The sequence below is a fragment of the Amblyomma americanum genome, chromosome 1 (assembly GCF_052857255.1).
Source record: "Amblyomma americanum isolate KBUSLIRL-KWMA chromosome 1, ASM5285725v1, whole genome shotgun sequence".
NCBI lineage: Eukaryota > Metazoa > Arthropoda > Arachnida > Ixodida > Ixodidae > Amblyomma > Amblyomma americanum.
The window spans coordinates 330,170,253-330,194,436 of record NC_135497.1 but is presented as its reverse complement, the minus strand read 5'-3'; the positions used below and the strand labels follow the sequence as shown (position 1 = coordinate 330,194,436).

General features: G+C 43.5%; 1 protein-coding gene and 1 non-coding gene across 6 annotated transcripts in view; one reads left to right on the top strand and one right to left on the bottom strand.

Annotated features, from left to right (window-relative positions):
• Positions 1–24,184, bottom strand: part of Mvb12 (multivesicular body subunit 12-like Mvb12) — a 28,359-nt gene that overhangs the window by 3,214 nt on the left and 961 nt on the right. Inside the window, exons 1-9 of one of the 5 annotated variants that reach the window (XM_077649902.1) lie at positions 22,920–22,989; positions 22,439–22,559; positions 22,267–22,365; positions 18,825–18,915; positions 18,634–18,763; positions 17,391–17,453; positions 11,727–11,854; positions 10,263–10,324; positions 5,143–5,193 (exon numbers count right to left, since the gene is read on the bottom strand). In XM_077649902.1, the coding sequence (XP_077506028.1) occupies positions 5,143–5,193; positions 10,263–10,324; positions 11,727–11,854; positions 17,391–17,453; positions 18,634–18,763; positions 18,825–18,915; positions 22,267–22,365; positions 22,439–22,537 (723 nt within the window). In that variant the 5' untranslated portion in view covers positions 22,538–22,559; positions 22,920–22,989. Of the gene's footprint in view, positions 1–5,142; positions 5,194–10,262; positions 10,325–11,726; positions 11,855–17,390; positions 17,454–18,633; positions 18,764–18,824; positions 18,916–22,266; positions 22,366–22,438; positions 22,560–22,749; positions 22,773–22,816; positions 22,990–24,184 lie in introns of those variants that run through there. The other 4 variants (XM_077649901.1, XM_077649903.1, XM_077649904.1 and 1 more) reach the window with 4 other exon arrangements.
• TRNAS-UGA (transfer RNA serine (anticodon UGA)) lies at positions 20,255–20,330 on the top strand. Its single transcript has one exon. It is a non-coding gene; the product is annotated as a tRNA-Ser (tRNA).

Below are 24,184 nucleotides of genomic sequence, written 5' to 3'. Positions count from 1 at the left end.
GTGTTGATGGGCATGTGAAAACTAGACACTGCCGCACTGTTCGCATCTCAAAAGTAGGCAACCACTGCCCAATCTACCAACAGATAAAGTTGCCGTGATGCAAGTGGCTTTTAATTGTCAGGTTTTTCAAGGTCATTTATAATTCGAACATTTTTTCCCATTTTCGATCCTTTGAAATTCGAATTAACGAGCTTTTACTGTGTGAAGAGCAACAATAATAAAAACGCAAAGACCAAGCATTTAGACATTGGAATGCAAACTGAAGGCATCAAATAAAGAGTAATTCAGGTTCTGCTTCTACCCTTCACAACTTTAATTTCAGAGGAAAATATGCACCATTATGCACCATTAACAAAACAGCATTTTCATGGGAGGTGTGAAAATAAATCTCGCTTAATATTTAACAATTCCAATTTATCAAGACATGACATGATAAATGGAGTTGTAACTTGTGGTGCTCATGACTAGCTAGATTACAAGGGATATGCCAAGGTCACAAACTGTGCATCTGAGCCACACATGCAAAAGCAGCACCAAAGGCAAATTGGCAACAGTATAGACATGGGACGTATGCCAACTACCAACAGAATTTAAAATTCAGAAGATTGCATACATACTCATCCAGTGATGCTAGTGCAATATGTACCTACATGCCAAGCAAGACAGGCACACCAAGACATCTATGAAAACCCTCTATATACCTGTTGTTGTCAAGAATGCCACCGAACGCCTGGACAAAAATCAGCAACCCAAACTGTTGGGAGTATTAATATAACGTGATGGTGAAACACAGCAACAGCACATGGTCAAAGAAACAAAGAACATCACTGCAGTGCATCCTTTATTCGTTTCCCAGTCTGTACACTGCTGCAGTTTCACCATCGTGAAGAGATTAACTCGTGGCTGGCACACGTCACCTTTCTTGACAACGTTACATGCTTCAGCAATCATGGGAGCACAATCTTTGTGATTAAAAGAAGTGGAGTAACAGCGAGTGGCCAGATGAGTACAAGCTGCTCCTCTGAACAAGGACCTGTGCTCCCTTAATTTCGTGTTGACATATCGCAACATTTCTATAACATTTACTGCAGTAAGATGGACAATTAGGCTCATTGGTAAATGCTCAGCTGCGGTAGAACTATGCTGTTTCAATTCAGCAGTTCCACCCAAAATAAGGTGCTTTACCATAAGAAAATCGCACCTCACACACCACCGCTTCTTGACACGGGCCAAATTTTTATCCTGTGGTCAATGCCAGAAGTAGCACAACACAGTATAAATGACTTAGGCTGCCAGTTCACTGTTCTGCTGCACATTTTCTATTATCCTATTCCTAGCTGAAAACAATATGCCTACCACAAACCTTACAGCAGACTTCGAGCTGTGCGATGCCATGCAAATGCAGAACTGACGCTCTGTTGCTGGTTTTTCTGATCACCTGCTATTCTCCCCTTCTAACAGACAAACATCCTTCTTCACTTAAAGCACTTTGCCTCAGCTCCAAGCAAGTTGAGGCAAACAGTGCAAGGATAGCCCCCTGCTCTAAGCCTGCCAAGCTGGCAGAATAACTTCCTCTATAGCATGAAAAGAGGTCTTTTGGAAGGCACATCATAATGTTGGAGAAACAATACCCACTTCACAGACTCTGAACACAGCGACCCTAAATCCAGCACGCACTTCACTGACTTCAGTCAACACCGGCAGTAAACATGCTCACTTCTTATGCCTAGCAGCGAATCTAAGAACTGGATGTACATCTCTGTAAGCTTTTCCAGCAAAAAAGGAGTGCCCCTTGAAAGGTTGTGTGCTCCAGTACAGGTCTTTGGCCTCCACGAGACAAAATTATCATCGGCAGGTTCCAACATCTTTTTAAACTTCAACACTAAGGTTGCCTTTAATTGCTCTTTCGACACAGGCCAGAAAAATCTTGCTTAGTATAATTAATGCCATCCTCAAACATGAATGTAATTTTCCTTCCCACTCTTTTAAAAGCTTTTAAAGCAACAAAACTAGCAACCAGCATGTCTTTTATGAAGAGCAGAAGGCACTCCTGAGTTTGAGTAATGCAAGTAAACAACACTGAAATTGGATGTTGTGCATCCCTAATATTAGCCAAAAATTTTTATGTGATGTGACATGTGCATTGTACCTCAAATAACACTGTGACATGCAAAGAAGCATGCCACGAGGATGTGCAACTGATGGTGTTTTCTGCCACACTTTGACATGCAAAGAAGTGTACCACAAGGATTGCTACTGATGGTGTTTTCTGCCTGGAATAAGTGAAATAGAATAGTTACAAGGGCAGAATAATGGAGCTGGACCTTGTAGTGATTTTTGTGGCATCAAACACATAATAAACATGGCTTGTGTCAAGAAGCGGTAAAGTGCAAATTGCACTTTTCCTGTCACATCATAATCGCAACTGTGCACTGTATCAATAAAAAATATAGAGAACAGAGGTTCCTATTAAATGGGGTTTTAAATAGGTCTTTGGCCACTCACTATCAAGATAGTGGCTGTGCTCCACTCCTTGGTCGCATAAAAATTTAATTTTGGAACCACGATCACGAGGTCCGGCCGCTGATGCTGCTGCTGCTTGCAAAAGCATATAACATTATCAAGAAGGGTAGCATGTGTGCCTGCCAGGCATTAATTTCTTAGTACAGGCATGGTGTGGCATCTCTTGGCAATAGGTACATAGGATTTTTGTAGTCTTTCTGGCCAGGAATGTTCACAATGCGCTAGCATCACTAGGTAATAAATGAGCAATGGTGTGAATAAAATAAAAGTGAGTAGGTTGTCAGCATTTGTCCGGTCTCTCTCTCCTGCTGCCATCAAGCCTTTGGTGCTCCTTCCCAATGGATCATGACCAACTTGCCCAGTCTGACAACCAATCAACCAATCAACAACCAATGCTTCGCTGGTTAGGTGAGCAGGCAGGAATGAGAAATAAAGGGCTCATTAGCATACAAGCAAGAGAAGCCAACAGTGGTGACTTGGTTTCAGATATTGCTGACTTCTAACTACAGTCTAACCTCATTATAGGAAACAGATAACAAATTGTGAAGTAGTTTGATACAGCTGAAATTCATAATGTAAAATTTTGTCAAGACTGCGCACAAGAGCAGCACAATTTGATCAGTAAAGGAACGGTAACTCAGGCGATCCTTACTACTGAAACAAGTAATCTTTTCCAAAAAGCTTTAGCACCATTTTGGAGGCGCTCGCAGCAATCCCAGAGGCCATAAAAAATGGAGCGACAGGTCAGCCTCCCCGCAAAGCATCACTATTGCGCAACAGCAGCAGGCCAAGCGCTAGCTAGAGTGGCTTCCCCATATTACAGCCGCATCGTATGGAAGGTGATACGTTGGGGTGAAAATTGTTGCCGTTTTCACCATCTCCACATAAATGAAAAATTGTATGCGTTGTTAAAAATATTTAGGAGGAGTTCAGTACGCCCGATAATTCATGATACCCGTGTTCGTTATATAAACTGCAGTTGGCGTAACTAACTAAAAGAGGAGGATTAAAGGGACACTTTTTGTCAGCAAAACCCGACAGTGGGGCATTCCACTTGTCCAGCAGCGAAAGATGCATTTATTGCCAAGAGAGTTGGATTCAAAGTTTTTTCCACCACTCTGATTCAAACTCAGGACTATGATGATGTAATACCGGAAAAGCAATGTGAACTAACGTAAAGACACACTCCGTGATTGCTGGCAGCGAGTGGTTCGGCCTAGCAGCAGCCCACATGAAAGCTACTAGCAGCTGGACATTGAAGGCATTGGCAGTCCCTACCATCGCTTTGTTTACGTTTACACCAGTGTTACGATGGATCCTATTCCTGATGCCAGCAATCAAGTTCTCACAAACAACTGTGGCCTGTACTTAAGCAACCTCAGCCCCACAGAGCGTGCAATGCTTTTGAGGGCTGAGGCAGCAGGACCGACTGGAAAGCAAGAATGTCGGAGTGCCGAGGAGTCAGCAGTGTTGGCAGCAAGCCAAGCTAGCTGTGCGGGAGCTGTCATCGCCAACCCACCGTCACGACTGATGAGTAGAGGCTGGTATGCACGAACATATTTAAATTCTGTTAATAACAGTCCCTGTAGCACTGGTTCTGTAGCCCAGCGTCTTGGTACATTTACAAAGTGAATACGCCTAGCAGTGCATTTGCTAACATGGAGGCTACAGCAACATTAGCTAGCCATAGGTGTTTTCCTCTGCCTTCTCACCAAAGCGATGTTTAAAACTTGGCAGCACTTCTGTCGCTGAACGGTATGAGGTGTTGTCTTAATAGTAGCTGTGACAATAAATCCTCGTGCTCATTTACGCTTCCCTCATGAGTAATCAGGTTAGCATTGCTACTCAAAGAATTCTTGCTAGTATGGTGCCAAACTGTCAAAAGGAAACCAACAACGCAGTACGTCCGGGTACCTTGGCTCTGTACGGCACACATGGAGGCACAAAGTAGCATGCAGTGCCCTAGCGTAGGGTAAACTGCGGTAAAAGCAAAAAAAAAAAAAAGCGCCGCAGCTGCGTGCCAAGGCATGAACTTCGTCTGGTTGAGGCACGTCAAAAACTAAACCACGCTGGCACGCAAAGCACAAATCCGCGAAGCACCAAAACATATCAAAGCGGAACTGGTCGCATGTGACACCGCCAGTATAGGTTTTCTTTGGCTTCCAACATTGAGGTTATCTTTTTTCCTGTCCTCTTTGTGTGATAAAAGTGCTGCACTAGTGGTCTCACAACAAAACCTACTTCAATGTTCAAATGCATAGCCATCATTTGTCAGCCTTAGAGATCCATGCTACTTTTCGGGTATTTCGTCATAGCGCTTGTACTTGTGAGACTGGGCTGTGGCAGCAATACCTGTGCTTTAGTTCTTGCTCTTTTCTACATTACAAGAGCTATGTGTTCAGTAACAGTTGTGTTTCTGTAATTAGGACCTGGAATTCTATTGGTACAAGACAAATTTAATTTCTCCTCAGTGCCCTTTAACAGCTCTCCTTGCTGTGGTGCAACAGGAAACTCATCACCTTTTCACAACTAACAGCGCTTAAGAAAAAAAAAAAACACATATACAACTAGCACTCAAGTGGGCTGAAGAAACATGCAACTATTCATGCCATTACTCACCTCCTCAAATATTTCATTAGCTGTTTTGATCCTAATGTTTGGCATGGTGAACTGTGAAGGAAGAAAAAAGGAAACAACTAGTGTAATAAGGCACAAAATGAAGTGGACTTGAGGCATTCTGCCTAGTGCCTCCAGTTGCCAGGTGCATTACTATTATTGTACTCTATCTCGCACGTTGTTTGCAACGCTGTGAAGGCTGCAGCGATCTGAGCCAATCAGAACGCCCTGCGCTACAAAACATGTTCCTCTGCACCTCTCACACCGCGACTGGTGGCTCCATCCCTGGGAAAGAAAAAGCTCCAGTATCCAGCTGCTGTGCGCAGGAGACTCGGACAACTCGGCGGATGCCATGTTTACGAATGGCGGCACACCACTGTGCAGCAGGCCTCTGCAGTGCTGTATTTGTGTGAACTTTCCCTGCTAATTTAACCAGTGAATGAAATGCTTGCTATACTTTCAAAACACCATCCCGAACTACCTTTTTAATTAGTACAATAATTGTTTGAAAAATAGTCGCAACACTGCTCAAATATTTAAAGGACTATTTGCCGCATCCCTTGGCCCTGACTGGAAGAGACAGCTCTACCTTTAACAGTGCTGCAAATAACTTGAGAGATGAAGTATAGTATGCTTTATGTGCGCATAATCTTGCTTGTGACTTGCTACCTGGCCCATTGGGGGCTGGTATCATGTGGTAAATCAGGTGCACACAAAAATAGACTGCAAAGTTCTTCAACATTACCTTTTATGCTGCTATGCGAGTTGGCTCTGCATAGCAGCAAAAAAAGCAAATATGCATAAGCTCCAGAATCAAGACACCCGATTCTGACAACCCCTCCACACTCATATTGTATGCATACGGTGAGGTGTCCAATTATACAGTAAAACCTCATTGATACCGTAAAAACCGGAATATAGGTCGAACTTTTTTTCAAAAAACCATGGTGAAAAGTCGATCCCCGTCTTATATACCGGTCATTGGCGGAAAAAATACGGAAGTCTTGCAACAATGGGTGGATGAAGTCAGCAGCCTCCATCACCATCAGCAGCAGTGCCGCCATTTTGCGTTTCCGTAGATGCAAAGCGGAAGCTAACGGCAATTTACCGTCGCCTTCAAGAAAAACACGATTGAGTACGAGGAAGCTCACGGGAACCTGGCGGCACAGCGCGAATTTGGAGTATCCGAAAATAGAATTCAGTACTGGCGGAGGCAGAAGCTGCGTATTACAACTTGCAGCAACCAGAAGAAAACATCATTTCGTGGGCAGACCGTAGTGTGTCGAGAATAGGAAGGAAACGTTGCGCTGCGAGCAAGATCGCTGCCTGTGACTGCCAAATGCATCCGCGTGAAAGCGGCAGAGATCGCGCGTGCCTCTAGACTCACGAGGGCGCAATTCAAAGGCTCGCCATCCTGGTTGCGGCGATTCATGAAGAGGAGGGCTTTGCTCTACGGCGCCGTACTTGCCTGTGCCAGAAACAAACACGCGGGCCGATTAGTGCGCGATATTGTTAAAAAATTTGCCGGGTGTACATACAAGCAGCATTTAAATGAAATTAAATACTGTCACCATTGTGCAACCTCTCGAGTCATATTTGTTTCAAAGTAAGGATGTCTTTCGGTACTTTTCCCATTGAAAAAGATCTTTTTCACTTTTAGATTTGGTTAGTTAGGGGGTCGACCTATATTCCGGTCCGACCTATAGTCCAGTTTTTACGGTACATTCCCGGCTCGTACGATTTCCCGGTTTGTAACCTCAAAATCGCAAACAATGAATATTTTCAGTAGAGTTATACTATAGTTCCATATTTCTCCTGATTAATATGTTCCCAAATAACACGATTTCCATGCTACTACATTTAAAATTTCGACGACCTGTGGTCGCATAATACATTCATTGACCAACTGTATATATGCAATCATACAAATGAGCCGAACATGAGGGCACACGACATGAAGAGCTGGAATGCAGCGGCAGTCACCCGCCGTGGTGGCTTCTCTGCTGTGCATAGGTGCAAAGAATCACCACCCAACATCAAAAATAAAAATGGCACGCTAGCATTCGACAACCGCTTTTGCGAGGGGGCGCAACATGAAGAGGTCTGGCTGGCTATTGGTGCTTAACGTCCCAAAGTGACTCAGGCTATGAGGGGTGCCGTAGTGAAGGGCTCCGGAAATTTCGACCACCTGGGGTTCTTTAACGTGCACTGACATCGCTCAGTACATGAGCCTCTAGAATTTCACCTCCACCGAAATTCGACCGCTGCAGCCGGGAACGAATCCACATCTTTTGGTTCAGCAGCCAAGTGCCATAGCCACTGAGCCACCGTGGAGGGTGCGACATGAAGAAAAGAAACGGCGAGATTTCTTTTTGGTGCATAAGGGCAAGGCAGCAAAGCATCTATGAACTACAGTGATGTGCTTACATATGAGCAGGCCAGGTCTGAGGAACGCAGCATAAAAGCAAAACCACCGAGCCGCGGTGGTTTCCCCACAGTGCTTAGGTGCAGGGGGCGAAGTATCCGAAATTGACATGGAAGAGATTTTGGTTACTTTTACCACTGCAGTCAACGGACCAGATGCGTTGCGAAGATCCTTCCAGGCTTAAGACGGTGCAAACGCGGACTGAATTCAAGCACAAGAAAAGGATCTGTTCAGATCTTGTGCCAGGTAGCTGACACAGTTATAAAGTGAAATTGTCAAAAAATCTGCACCTCATTCAAGTAACATTTTTCAAAATTAGGCGGTTTGGATCACACGTTTTCTTGGATGATACGTTTTCCCGAATTTTCTTTTTTTAAATGCATCAACGAGGTTTTACTTAGTATATGTATACTGTTGAACCCTGCTGTCACATTTTCCACAGGACTGCAAAAAAAAAAAGAAAATGTACCAGCCAGGAAACATAGTTGCAGAGAAGAATGAGTGTAAAAAAATGTACACTGCTGCCTGCTTTTTTTTTTGTACTTCTACTAAACACAGCATGCTTCTCTGGAATTTGCAAAACTTAGTGATTCTCGTGATCATCTGCATGCACAGAATGTCCTAAACATCCTGCGATGGCTCTCTGTCTGCCTGAGCACATGTTGAGGGACGGGAGGCAGCAGCTAAGAGGAACAGCACGCGAAGTTCAAGCATGTGTGTGTGCTTCTGTGCTCTTTTCACAGCAGCCGGCTCAATTCTGCACAACCCTCATCTACTGGAACCTAGAAAAAGGAAAACGCGGATGACAGAAGCATGCCTCAATGCCAACTCGCTCAAATGCTACCCACGCAGGCAGTTTTGTTTTCGTGCCTTCGGCTGTTCGCGCAGCAGCAGCAGTGAAACTGCACCAACAGCCACAAGACTCGCGCCGCACATGAGTGTGCTCGGCATCTGAGCAACATGCCGGAAGCTGCCTAACACATTGGCGGCCAAGCACCGACGGAGTCCAACTTTGACCGGTCTGGATCGCCATTCCGCATGCTTAAACGTTTAACGTAGGCTGTCAAAATGCCGGCACGTGGTAAAGCACTATCGCCAGGTAACATTCACGACGTAGCATGCCAGAATGCTGCCACATTTGCAACCTAACAGCAGAGTCTACATTGCAAGGGTTTCTAAGAGAGCTTGGATGAGAGTGCCACATTAAAACGTAGAAGCCAGGAAAACGTGGCACCAGGGAATGTAACAGCCTGGGTTCTATTGCGCTGCCAAGTAACTAGAGTCCTTAGCAATTAAAATTCAACTCGTTGTTGAGCTTTATTTGCCCATTTTCCAGCTGTACAATGCTAAGCAGCAGTTTCAGTATTCATGGGCTTTAGGTCGGCCTTGACAAACAATACAGTGCAATCCACATATAACAATACTGAGAAAACCGGAAAATCCGATTATTATAACCGATTATCCTTCTATCTGGACCGGGAAAAAAAAACCAAAAAGAACACACCCACGTATTACCCCATGCATGTTGCCACCACCACTGGAGCTCCAGTCAAGGGAGCACAGTGTCTTGGCGCTCTGCCAAGTTCGCGGGGCAAGCCACCCACACCCGTCTATCAGCGCACAGCATCTTGGCATGCTGCCAAAGTCTGCATTGCGGACAGCGTGAAATGGGGGAACACTCAAGAAAAGTGAACGCTTAAAAAGAAAAATTTCGGGTGGAAAATAGGTTTGTGTGAGACAGCGTTGCATGACAGTGGCCAAGCAAGCTCCTGTGATCGACGATAGGGCTTGGTTCCCAAGGCCGTAGGCAACACTTCTTCATGAATTTCGCCATGCCGGTCTGTTCAGGGTGTTTTTACCTCATTCGCTTCAAGGTATCTTATTTTCTATCAAACATTCACGCAAATTTTGGTGGTAAACAACTTCCGGGCAGCCAGAATCCTATCGTATCCGTTATTTTGCTGATAACTATCATTATATACGGTTTGGTTTTACATAGGGGCAATGAGAGAAAAGGTAAATCTAAAGAATTTGATCGTTATAAACGATATACCGTTATATCTCGTAATGTTATAAGTGGATTTCACTGTACTTCTTAATGCAATAACCGTAGTAGAATGGTGGCTTTGTAGATGCTGCTAATTCTTGTGATTGGTACAGCGTTAGAAACATGTGTAACCCTTGGTCAATCGAAAGAGAACAAAAGCAAGAAAAAATTATGGCAGCACTTAATTATCATTACACATGACAATGAATTAGCATTACATCTTTTCCTAACGCTATTTAGGAGAATCCCCTTCCAGAATTCCTGCACGCACTGGGGCCACAGAGGAGCGCCGACCTTTCAGCATGCAAAAAGTGATGTGAGGAGAGCGAAAGGCACGCAGGCGCCGAAATTCAAATTCTGACTACAGATAATTCAGCTTTTACAAAGCAGACTGAAAAAATTCTTGCTGCAGGATATTTGTAAAGTGGCGTTCTTTAACATCAGAGGCATGCCGCAACTTAATAATATTGACAGCCCCTTTCAGAGCCCCTTTAAAAACCAGGAATGTACTGACTTAAGAATACTGTACCCCGCCCACCCACCTACTTAAAGGCACAAGCATGCAGACGCAAACAGCAATGGATAGAGTTTAGCATCTAAGATGAGTACACAGAGACCTCCACAAGGCAGCAGCCAAAAATGAATTCTTACCTCAGAGAGTCTAAACATGGCCCGATACTTTGGATTGACTTCAAACGGCACATCATCTATGGCTAGACAAGAGAGGAAATGCAAATAGTAAGGATATCTGACAGACGTGACATACTGCATACACTTTGATTTTATCACTAATGGTCCCATCATCGCAGATATGTAAAAACTGGGAGATTTATTAAGGAACTTATAATGACGTAATAATTAAATTCTAGCAATTTTAATAACTTCTCAAAGTCTAAGAACGATAAAACTGTACTTAAATATGCCGGCACATGCAGTGAGTGAATCAAGCGCAAAATTTAACTGTTCTATCCCCTGCCAATGCAGCATTACGAACACTGAAATTTTAGGCTGCTTTGTCGTTAGGATTAGCTTTTGCATTAATATATCTTTGAGCAGACCTCTTGCATCTCTGGCTGCTGACACTTTCACCTTACTTTACTTTTGTTTCATCATAATTTTTCACCTTTCACCTTAATTACGTTGGAAATTCATGTAGTTCTACGTGTGCAAATGAAATTTATTCACAATTTTAGTCTCTGGCTCATTTTTATGTTTCTGCTGGTGATATGACAGACATTATAGGGTTAAACACTAATTCCTATGTTAAAATAAGTGCCTGCAGAATACATCGAATTAAATTATGAATTCATTTCTTAAAAGAATGACCGGTTAACACTACATGGAACAGTATAAGGAGCAGCAAAAAGACAAGATCCACTCTTTGTAATCATCAATCTGGTCCACCCGGCACTCGTCAGCACTTGTCCTGTTGTCCTTCTTGTGTCCTGCGTTTGCGCTGTTTCTCAAGATGATCCCATCATATGTGAGGCACTGCTTGCCCAGCTCTTGCGCACAATGAACTTGAAAAATACAGCTTTTCCTTGCTGAATATATGGAGCCATCTCTTGAGGGCTCTACCAACTTATTTTTGAGCAAATTCAAACAAGCCTTACTGTTACATTGAGGAAGTTGAAATTTAACGTTGTTATCGCTTAGCCTATTCTGCTTAGGCCAGAATAAGGCTTACAGTACAATGTGAAAGAAGTTAAAAAAAATTCAGATTGTGACAGTGCGTGGTGATCTTGCTCTTGGGGGAACATTATTCCAAAAGTAAGCAAAAGCACTGAACGTAATTGCTTCTTCCATAACAATGGGGCCAAAAGTCAATCCTGCATTTGATTTTGAAATTGCACTAGCCAGCAACAGTGACCAGCTGTAGCATCTGTAGCAGCTGCGGCTGGGACATTTGGGTACTAAGCACAAGTTCATAGCTTTACAGAGGAAATCTCTAATATTGTTATCACTGTAAAAGTAAAAAAAAAAAAGGAGAGGGGCAACGTGTTTGCCCACTGCACTGAGTATGTTTTTTTTCCTGTCCATCCATGTACCGAATGAACCCAGGACCAAGAATTAAAAAAAAGTTGTGATCCTTCAATACCAGACGCATCCTCTTACCAGACTTCTGCATGGACTTTCCACGCTGACACACCCGACCACCTGGCGACTTCTTTTGCAAGTGGTCATCCACGTGGGAGGGCAAAGGGTAAGGCAGGGGTGGCAGTGGGGGTTGGTGGTAGCTGTTCCTGTAGTAAAAAAAGGACTAATAAACAAAAGTATGCATGAAAACACTAAATCTCAGCAGAGCAGGTAACCTGTTTTTCTACCTGCCTAGTTTCTATTTGGATGTGCAGAAGTTGCCTCTCCCTCTCCAACTTCTCTGTAAGCACTATGGCTTAAAACAATCTCACATTGTAGGCATGTCTTGCACCATAACAGAAACATGCTAACGCTGCACATTTCAGGAAAACCAAAAAGTAAACGTATCTGATGCATGTGGCAACATAAACTGGCTCACCCCCCCGTAGCCCCTCTTGAATCAGACAAGATGCACTACTAGCCAACACCAAGCTTCAGAAGATACAGGATATGACCGCTGCACAATCAAGCCCAAATCGTGCAACAGTGCCAGCACTTCATTAGAGACGAAGCATTTACTGCCTCCTAAGGCCCATTTTTTTTTTCTATGCCTACCAATAAGCAAATTGTTTACTGATTAAATCGCCAAGCAACGAGTGCACTGGTTAAATTAAACGCTCCAACTTTCAAGATTTTCCATTTTCGAAGAATGCACCTCTTGGCCTTACACTGTGCTCTACTTCAAGCTAACAAGTTTAATGAGCTGCTAGGCTAAGTGATAAGGCATCAGCACAAAACTATTCAGTAAACTAGGACTGAGCATTAATACACGCGAACAATATGCACCATGTTGATATGGCTCAAAAGTGCTTCCCAAACCTTTTCAGTTTTGAGCAACTGAACACGAACAAACCTACTGGGGCCAAAATCCAAGACAGAAATAGTACACTCTCCTCTGTTTTAACACGATAGCATTGTAGCAGATGTTCGGAGGAAAAGCCGTGCACGTCGTCACACTAATTCAAGACTGATCGAGAGGATTGCAATGTCACACATTCAGGTGCTGGATGAAAATGATTAAACTCGAGTTAAATTGTGACTATGAGGTCGCAGCACGAGTGAAACATCATTACACATAAGGATGTAAAGTAAATTAATTACACTGCAAATAAAATTGGGGTAATTAGTCAGGAATCAGTCCCATGATCCCATGGTTGTGAATATGACACGTTACCTTTGTTAAAGGGAGACTGTGTGTCTTGTGGTGTATCACATGGTCCAGTATGTCTACTAATGTATACTAATAAGTGCATCTAATTGAAGAGTGATACTAATTAAGAAATAATCATTACTGCTGTGGCATCATACCCTTAAGGCAGAGCTTAGGTGTCCCCCTAAAATTATTTACAATGTTCATTAACGAATAAATCATGCACTTCACACAGACACTGTAGCATGCCCTGTAAGGCTCAATCCTATTTTTCTCACACTTCATTCCACCATGCCTGGAGAGTTCTCAACGATGACAGTGCCTCACCATTGCCAATACTTGTTTAAGGGCCACTGCTTTTAGGGGCCCTGGCCAAATTTGAAAATTAGAAATAGAGAAGTGCGGTATGTACACTGGGTGGTTGCGATTACCTTCGCAAAATTTTAATCTTCGCAAAATACGACAGCCATGCGTGGTGCGAAAGGTTATGAAAATTTAAACAAAAAAGCCCATTTTGACTTTCCTCTTGAAATCACCAATCTCCTTTCTTTTGCTGGAGGTGACATAGGCGCATGTGCACAATGTATAGGTGACGCAGAGCATTGCACTGCACAGTCATACTGCATGATGAGGGACATAATTCCATGGTGCCTGCTCACCTGCGCTCTGCAGCTATGCTCTTTTTCTGTGGAATTTGTTTTTGAGCGTCAAGACACAAGGGCTTTCTAGCCTATTTGCATTTCTTTGAAGTTCTCCTATTGTGTTGTATTATCACTTCGATTAGCTTCTTTTTGTGTAACAGCTTTATCGTGCATTTGCCCAAACATGGCACCTAAAGAGAATGCAAGCATGCAGTAGAGATCTGTAACACGCATGAAACCCTACTCTGCAATTCTGTTGTGATAACTGTGTTTTAGCACTCCACAAAGTGCAGTGCACTAAAACAATTCACTGCATCCAAGCGACACGGTGCTGGCGCACATATGCCATGGTGCAGACAAGGTGCACGACGTAAACTTTGACTAACTTCTTTCTCCTCCTCTGCTAGGAGCTCCAGTGAGGAAAAGAAGCCATCCTGAAGCGGACACAGCTAAGAAAAGCATAGAAAAATTCTATGACTGCACCACCAGGTGTAACCTCAATTATCGACGAGTCCTCGCAAGAAATTTTTGTGAGAGTGTGTTCCCTGGATAATGCCAAGCAGGCAGTGGAGTATAGTTGAGCCCTCTTATAACAAATATGACTGTCACATGCTGTTCGTTTGTTACATCCGGATGTTTGCCGTAGGTGGCCTGGTCACAATATAGACGACAACTGCAAGGCGGACTCCTGCAGTGCACCGATTACACTGCATCTGCAAGTCACCATCGGCTCATGTTGCTATGCTGGTTAGCACATTTTTATGCTTCGCCATCAGCTGGGTGATCGTGACTGTGCGTATGGACCTAGTGCATCATGCGATGAAAAGTTGCTTTTAAGTACAGGGGCATAAATGAGCCAGGCGTGAAATCTAGTTAAGTTATATTGGGTTTTATGGCGCAAAAGCAACAAAGACTATGATGCGCCAAACACAAAACATGAAATCTGTACTGGCCAAAATGGTCACTGCTGCGGCTATGGCACTTCGATTTTGTAAGGACACTGTCTTTGCTACGCACTATTTAACCAGCAACAGCCATTCGTGGAAAAGCACACCGACATTGCGTGCAGACACAGCGGTGGTGGCGGCAGGCGTTTTTTGTGCCCAGTAAACGTTCCACACCGTACAAGCTATAGTCTTCGCTAGAGTAAATTTCTTGGCAAAACAAAGCGCGGAGGCACTTGGTGAGCCTAGCATGGATGCAGTGCAAGAGGAAGGCCTTTTTTCGAAGCTCGTATGCAGCGCTGATGTGCACAAGGTGCAACCGCCTATTTGCTCTTGGCCAGGAACCATACAAAATCGCAGATCCAACAAAGTAGGCACTCGAGTTCTTTCAACTTGTAACGTTTAATCTCACTTCTAATCGGTGATCAGTGGTATGCAGCGCAGGCATGGTGCAACTAACGAATGCGCTCCAGCACAGGCTGAGATCGTTCCTCTTCTTCAGGTTCTGTTCAGCCGAGATAAGATCTTATGGCTCGCCATTAAAAATTCGCGGGTCCCATATTTTAAGGGGAAGACAAGTACCATTGACACCCCACGAGAGAAGTGCTCCTCCTTTGCCACAAAGTCCTTCCCCAAAGCGGGTATTCTCACAGTCAAGTGCATGGAAGCAGATGCCATTTTGCATACCAGTAGCAGACTTTTTTATTTTTGTCTTTTCTGCGCACAATAAGCATCCTTTTTGTGATCTTCACGTGAAAAGCGAAAACAGTACCGATGTTCATGTATGGCTGCAATGAAGCGTTACCAGGAGCGCGAGTTCCTGGCGACTGTGTTCGCTGAAACAGAATTTTGGGTTCATGGACCTTCGTTCAATCCAAGAGTCAGTGCCATAGATCTAATGAAAATTTTGGCGGTTGCATAGTCTTTGTTCGCACCAAATGAATATTCATGTAAGTGGGGCCATTATAAGTGGGGCCATTATAAGCGGGCTTGACTGTATAAGAAAGTGACCCAAATGGAATCAAGGTGTTTAACACGAGAACACTGTGCACCCCCAAAGATGAAATGCTCAAAAAGAAGGAGAACAATGAACATTGACATGTCATGGCCATGCATGAAAAATTAGTGCAATAAATGTGGCAAAAATCAAATCTGAATAGCTCAGACAAGTCATTTTTGAATAAACCTGATAAAATCCAAGAACATACACCAACCAGTAAAAACTCTGCAGATTTGGATTTATAACATACTTTTTTTTTTGCTATTTTTGGCCACAATCCAACATGTAGGCAAGCTCCCTTGTGACCATTTGAGTTAGCTTAAGCGATTTAGCCTTTTTTTTTTCCCACCACACAAAATCTGGCCACTTTGCAACTTGCCAGTATGCAGTTTCACACATATCTGGTTGCAGTGTGAAAGAGGTATTATGAAAGCCACCGACTTCGCTGTGTGAAATCAAAGCATTCATGTTGTTGCATGCTATTAGCAGAGGTCGTCCAGCCATTTCAAGTTCTGGAGCAATTTTTGGAGCAGAAAAATATTCATTTTGGAGCACCTTTGCATCAGAACAATAACTGCAGAGCAACCCGGGAGCAGCACGAACGGAATAAAGGAGCCACCCAAAACAGTTTGTTCCTAACGAAATCAGGTTCAGAAGAAAAGTGTTCACAAAAAAACAGTGACAAAACATTTTATTAATGCTGGCACAGCCTTGCACGCAAGTTTAGCCAAGCGTGCTTGACTTAGTCCAAAGGACACTTTCACTAGAACCATTCATTTATGTTGGCACTATATCAACGCTTCTTAGAATTTTTTACAAATTCATCAAGCTCGCAAAGTGAATCAGCAATGCCGAAATTTCCTTGTTCCAGCAAAGCTTGACTTCGTTGAACCTGCTCAAAGCTTTTGTTCTACCCAGAAGATACTTCTTCAGCCCTCTTCAGGGTTGACCGACATGATGCAACTTTTAGATGCAACCAACAAGATGTGCAAACATAGAGGAAGGAAAACTTGGGTAGGCCCTCGCTAGCCGAGCTGCACAGAAAAAAGTGTGCCGAAAGTCACGCAATTTCGCAAGGACTACTGGGAGTCTTTGGCCGACAGCACAGCCAATAGTAACGCTGGTCGCAGCAGAGTCATCTTCTGCAATGCCTGCTGCGCATGTGCAAGCACGTTGAGACAGCAGCCAAGCAGAGGGGAGCTGGCTTCAAACAATGTGACTTGACTGCCTCTCTAGAGTTCTTCCCTTCCTCCACGTGCACGAATGAACTGGCTGCTAAGTTCTACCACGATCCAGCCCACCAGCACCCTGGGTTGCCAACTGCGGAAACGTTTTAGTAGGTTCAACTAAAGCCTGAATGGTTCCAAAAATAGTTGTTTTCCCGTGATAGCGTCTTTTTGGCGCAGCAAAGGCGCAATACTGATCAATTTTCCGCTTTTGGAGCAGACTGGCAGAGCAAAATGTAGGATGTATCAGAATGGCGCAAATGGCGCAGCTGGAGCACCACTGTATTAGTCAAAATGATCTTGCTACAATCTCTAACCAGAAAATGGGGAAAATATTGTGCATGTTTACTACAACTAGCACTAAGAAGCAATAAGCCTGACTGCTGTGTGGTCGCCAAATGCATAATAACATTCCTCTTTGTTGGCTACATTGCTCCTTATTTTGTGCATTCAAACAAGGTTTACCTAGATCAAAACCTAGTGTCTCTAACAACCAGAAAAACACTAGACTTCTCTGTATGCTATGAAGAAAAGCTAGACCTGGAAAAAAAATAAACTATCAAAAATACCACCTTAATCTTCCTTCAAATAAACTCCAAAAATGCAAAAAACTAGGCACAAAGCATGCCACAGTGGGGGCTCCAGACAAGTTTCAAACATATGGGGTGGCAGGGGCACTTACTTCCTTCCATTGACAGGTGCCACAGATGTCAGCTTGTAGCCTATATGTAAACTGTTGACCTCCCTGAAAAGCAAATCCTATGGATGGAATAAAATTCACACAAAACCATAATAGTGGCAGGTAATTTCTCTGATGACAATCTTCTTCAATGTTTCAAGGCTGTCTGCTGTCAACATTATTGCAATGCTAGCCTGTTCAGTAAATAATTCCATGGAGATGTACAAAATAGTCATATAATACTAATTTCAATTACAATCAAACCACCAAAAACTTCCCTTCTATACCCTGCAATTGATGCACTGGAGAAATCAAGCCATACACATCTGATTGGCTGGAAGTTTCAACGTACAGCTGCAGGCAAACAAAAGTAAACGAAGCACACTATTACCTTTAACATTTTTCATGCGATGTCTAAATGAAATTGGTAGCTATGGTGTGTGCATGCTGGTAGGGGATGCCAGTGCACTTTCTTATGGACAAACAATGTTTCGTCATTTACAGTATGGATGGCGTGACTGCATTTAGAATGGAATTGTCTGCACCTGTACATGCAAAAAGCATTTTTTCCAGCACTACCACATAGCATAAGAAACAAGCGGGTTTCGCTGCTCTGCCTTAATAATGACAATCCCAAAAGAACTTTTCATATTTCAGTAACAAAAAAGGTAAAAAAAAGTACAATATTTGAATTTCAGTGTCCCTCAGCTTGAAATCTCGCCTCATAATTCAATTTCAGTGTCCCTCAGCTTGAAATCTCTCTACTTTTTCTCGCCTCATAATTCCAGGGGCAATGCCCCATTAAAAACCACGTGCAGTCACCGTTGCCAATGGTAACCCTGCCCTAACCATCTACAGGGGCCACACACCAATGACCACACCGAGGAACACAGGTGCTAATGTTACACAGGAGGCTGGTCTGTGCCAGCATAAACCAGATGAAAAAGCTGCTGCAGGAAATGAAGGAGAGCTTACCTTGCACACTGTCAGTGGCATTAAGGACCGTATGATTTGGCTGTGATGGTCAAAGTTACATTCTACCTGCCAAATGCACTAACTTGCCATGTTCTAAGGGTGGTTGGGGGCCTTTTTAAGGAATACTTATACAGCGAACATGAAATAAAACTTGTGATTTTAAATTAAGCGCAGCATGAATTTGACAAAGCACAAGCTGAAAACACAAAGAACAGCACCAGACCACAGTGCTAACTAGTTAGCAGGCTACCACACATTTAAGGGAGCTTACCCTGCTAAAACAAACCCATCCGGAGGCTTTCTAGACTTGCTGAGAACAATAATGTCAGAAACTGCTTCACCAGCAGAGTCCCTTGCAACCATCTTGTAACAAAGAAGTTTTTTCTTCATGGCACGCTGGTCTGCAGAACAAAATATATGCATGAGGGCACAGTACAGTACCACAGCTGGCAATCTACATACCTGTATCCTTTGTAGAATTCATGACTATGTGACCCTCAGGTGGCACTTCCTTGTCACCCACAACCAGCAAAGACTGGATGCATTCTGTATGCTGCATGAAAAAGAAAGTAACTTTCAAAAACATAAACAGACAGTAGCTTCATAAATGAAAAAAAAGCAGCAGAAAAATAAAAAGTCCCTTCCCCTAGTCTATTAACGACTGGCTGCATGCTAGTCACAGACTGTACTCTGGACATATTAGCAGGCAAGCTTCATAAATGGAAAAATAAAAGCAAACAAATAAAAAGTCCCTTCCCCTAGTCCACTAACGACTGGCTGCATGCTAGTCACATGCTCTTTTCAAGCTCAACACTCCCACTTGGTGCCACACAAACGAGCATGCAGCAGAAACACCGCTGGCTGACTTGCACTTTGGGAATCTGGCTTCGGTCTCCCATCCCCAAAAAGCCAGAATTCCAACCACTGCAGCACTAATAAGAATCACATTTAAATATAAAAGCTGATATGCCTATTAGGAACAAGGAGCTATTAATCTCCGATTAAAATGAGGTGCCAAACTGTAACAGTTAAAACGTTAACTACAGTAGAACCCCTCTATAGCAAAGTGACCGAGACAAGCAAAAATCTGAACTATATCAGGGTCTTTACTGTATCAGTTGTTGGTGATGGCATGGCTGTGAGGATGCTCTCTGGTTATTAATTGGCTACTTACTAAGCACAGTGTTAGCTTATAAAAGAAACACTCATAAATACTTTGCATTCTGCTCTTATAGTCACTTTATGAGATAATTTATTTTCACTTGCCACATTTCATGTTATCCCGTTTCCGATTTTGTTTATGTCTTGTGGAAGTACCACATTTGCACAAATACAATGCAGCTACAAATATAACACAAGTTTTATTTCATGTGAAAACCAAAGTTTTGAGTGAACACTGCGCCGTTTTCCACAGCCTCAGAGTCATTTAAGAGGCAACAGCTAAGAAAGGCACGAGACATAGTTGAGGCACAATGGTTCCGCTCACGAAATGCTGCCATGCCTCCGTTTCTTACCACTGCTTCCCCGCGCTTCGCGCTGCTGTACAGCAAATCATCGCACTTTCCTTCACTTCACAACTCTTCACTGCACTTTTAATATCTTTACTTTCTCAGCAACCCCGCCATGCATGTCATAATGAGCCCCTATTTTCTCTCCCCTTGTCTGCTGAATAGTTTAACAAGGGCCTTGAATCTGGCCATCTTGATGGAAAATGTAGTATAAGAAGGTTCTTGCACAGCTTACAACCTCGCCATTCATTCATGCTCCTGTGTGGCACTCGCAGTATTACAGGACGTACTAAGTCTGCCGCTACGAACAAGGGTGGCGCTGGTGAACACTCACAAGGTTCGGTTACACTACATATAAATATCTCGAAAGCAGAAGATTGCATAGCCATCGCCATAGCTCAGTTGGTAGAGCACCGGATGTGAAATTCAGAGGTCGTGGGTTCAGATCCCACTGGTGGCATGTGTTTGTTTTTTCTTCTGCTTTCTTATCAATTATCTTTAAGCCATAAAATAATTAACAAAATTAATTTCCAACTAATCAACACTACAAACTGCAAGAAAAGAAAATCCTCTATGCTACTTGGTTCCGGTGACTGTTGGCTTCCATCATGCATGTCAAGGAAAATGTCTTTTAGCTTCAAAAAATAAACTTTTAAATATTGTAACAGTCTTGGCTGTAAAGAAAAGCTGCTGCAGGAATTAAACTAAGAGCTGCAGGAATTAAATTTAAGGAGCTAATGCAGTAACAACGGTGAGAATGGCCAAGAGTGTTTTTGAGGAGGATTTGTACCAGGAGTACATGATAAAAATGTAAATTTATACTCTAACCCCTGGAAAGAATTCGAAACTGCTGGCGAGAATTAGCAATAACTCACGCTGAAAAGGTTGCATATGAAAATTTTTTTATATTATCTGGCTCTCACGACAATCGCAAATCTAGGGCAAGTAAAAATTTTTTTGTTTGTGAAAAACCTTGACGCAGTTATGACGCCATGAACAGTTCCTCAGCTCCCCCTTTCAAGAAAGAACTGTCATCGTCTACTGTCATATCTTCTTTGCTTCTCCGACCTACACATGGGCGCCGCCATATTGCTGCCCTACAGCTGCACTTCCACTTGGGAGGGTGCAAGTTAGCCAAAAACTCGTGCTGCATTAGGCTGGCACTTTTGCAAAACGAAGACGGAAGTGCCGCGGGTGCGCGCTGCACTGGTAAAACGAATGCGAAAGTGCTGCACTCCTTGAACTGGTGCAGAAAGTGCAGCCAAATCGAAGAGACCTCAGATGTGTTTCTACACACAAACCCATCAGAGCATGTGCAAAACACTGTGGCGCCATCTCGTGCCAACAACGCAACGCACTTCATCTGGCAATGCAAAGGGAGTGCCACTTTTCAACCTACACTTTTTTAAATCGAAAAACACAATGAGGTGAGCATAAACAACAATAAGCGGTAGAGCAGGAAACCTGCTCATTTCTCTTGCTGCTTACCACCCCCTGATTCCAGACAACACTGAGGGAGTCTCTACACTCAAAAACGGTGTACCTTGATATCCTGTGCACACCATCTATATGAGGCAAGATCTTTCAGTATGCGCTATAATATTGCGACACGTTCTGAGCAGATGTCACTTCACTTAAACTATCAATAGCTGCAGTGCGAACCTGTGCACGCCTCCCTCAGGATAATGCCATCTGATATGGCTACGTGACAAGGATATTTTAGTAACAAGAGAAACTTCTAAGGCTAGAATTCAATGTACTCAGAATGACTGTTAGCAGCAAATATGTCGTTTTTCTAGACTAAAATTTTGTTTAAAAAATTAACCGCTGCACTTGAAAATTTTGCTGCACCACACAGCCTTTCCTCACACAGAGCATGTCAAGGAAACGGAGCTTTGAAAGATGCAGGGCATCCAACTTACATCCGAATTTTAAAAACTTAAATGCTATTATTTTGTACAAGTACAGCTGAATCACGTGCAGTACAGGTAACCAGCATTGCTTTGCTTGGTGCCTCAAGCGAATAATGGTGTGCCTTCAAAAAGGTACTAGTGGCTTAAATGACACGGTCACCAAAAGTGGCCCACCTCTAACACAAAAAAAAAACAACTCCGACTTCTGAGAAACCACGGAAGGGCCTGCAGCAAGTGGTGCTTTGAGTAAAAACTTGTCTTCTCAACAACACAAAAATATTACTTAAGGCGGCATTCAGCACACAACTACGGCTTGCCTAGAAAGCCCCTACTAGTTAACCTGGCTGCTATGAGAATCATGCTCTTTTCACAGCGCGAAAATTTGAGAAAATGGAGAGAGGGTGCGGTGCGACTGCATAACTTTCACGACTAACGCTAAGCATTCAAAATAATTAAAAAAAAACGCTCTAAGAAGCAGCTTACATGCGCCTTTGAGTAGCAGATGTATCGAGTAATTCGCCGGCCGAAGAAACGATCCTTCCAGAGGTCCGCATCAGTGTCCTGGTCAAACGTCTTGTCCACCTAAAGTAAAGGGCTTCGTTGGTAAAAAAAGCAAATAAAAGCGCTAGCTAAATATGAATGAAGACTACGGTACCACATGGTAGCCTGGAGGACAATTCTGCGGATCTTCAATGATACACACGTCGGTTATGGGTAAATCATCAGGGAGCACTTTGAGGAGGTCCTGCATCATTTTCTAAGGCGGCCGCATTCGGCTGAAACGGAACACAAGATTACTATGACGGTGCATATTACTTTACAGCAATGCCGATTCGAATCAGGCACTACTCATGAGTAGTTTACGAGGCCAAAGCCGCGCAGACGGCACGGGTGCGCAAAGCAAGAATTCATAACCTCAAAGCAACACCATCCAAAGTACCGAGCACTGATGTCACAACAACGCACTCAACTTATCCACGGAAAAAAGGCAGATCGCACATAACTGGCAGATACAGACATACACAGGACATACACGGTACTAAATAATAACATGAATATTATCACGTGCTTCAGATGTTGCACAGCGCATCAGGATAACACCACTACACCAACAAAGTGTTTACATCTCAACACACCTCCTCATGATCTATGCCTGCATAAAAAAAAAATGCAACGAAAGAATAGCCGAAGGTTTTTTAATAGAGGACGCTAGCAGCAGGAGCGTATTTTCGCAAGACGTTTATTGCATTAATTAATTAAAAAGAAAACAATTTTTTTCCAAATATGTAATTTTCTTGCATACATTTAGGTAGAGTAAGCAATAAGTTATCGACCAAAAACAATGTTTGGCTAAGGGCAGTCGCCGAGCCGTGGTGTTTTTGTTCTTTTCTTACACCGCCTAACCTTCTAAATAATCTTCTCTTTCATTTCATATATGGCCATGGAGCCTTTTTTGTCATGATGTCAAGAGTCCTGCAAAGCAAAGAGAGCTGCAAAGAGCGGGGCGCTGCTCGGCCTTAAGCGCTGACAAGCAGCCGCGAATTAATGCAATTAATGGGCTTGAATGGAACGTCCCGGAAAAAGACTGCATTTTGGTTCAGGTAGAGTGAACTCTACCTCTATTTCAGACGAAGTGTGCTACTTTTGTCCAATAAAACGACCCTATGCAATGCCCGGTTCCGTACTTGTCTCTTTGATGACTGGAAAGTTTACAATGGCCTCAAAAGAACGTTCATCAATTTTGTGCTCCACTGAGGTGGAGAGAGGACGTTAAATAAGTCTGACCACGGCGTGCAGCAAGCTGGCCTTCGCGGTTTGACTCCACGGGTCGCTGCGAGCATCTGTCCAACTCGGCGCAGGCCGGGCGTAACTATAATGACGCTTTCCGTGTTTTCCTTCGTTGCATACAGTGTGCGTCTCGGTTCAGCTTAATTGCTAGAGCTAATGCGCAGCAGTAAGATCGCGCACTGCGGCGTTCCGCACGGGGATATTCTCTTATTTCTTTTTGCGTGTACAATGAGCCTGATGCTCTGAAGTTAACGTGCGCATCCCGGGTCTAGTTCTTGCTCGGTGCTATTTTGCGTGTTAATTCGGCCGTGAAGTGATGCACGGCGTTGTCCTTGCAAGACGGCAGACTATATCGAGGACAGGCCATTGCGGGCAGACAGATGCAGGCCCCAAAGACAATGCATTCTCCGTGCAGGTGTATCGGACAAACCGTCTGCACAAAGGAGGAAAACAGTGCACTTGCTCCACTTGCTGTGACCCACTTATGAGGCCTCTTCGATTTGTCTGCACTTACAGCACCAGTTCAAGGAGTGCAAGACTTTCGTATTCGTTTTGCCAGTGCAGCGCGCGCCCGCTGCACCTCCGTCTTCGTTCTGCATAAGTGCCACCTGAA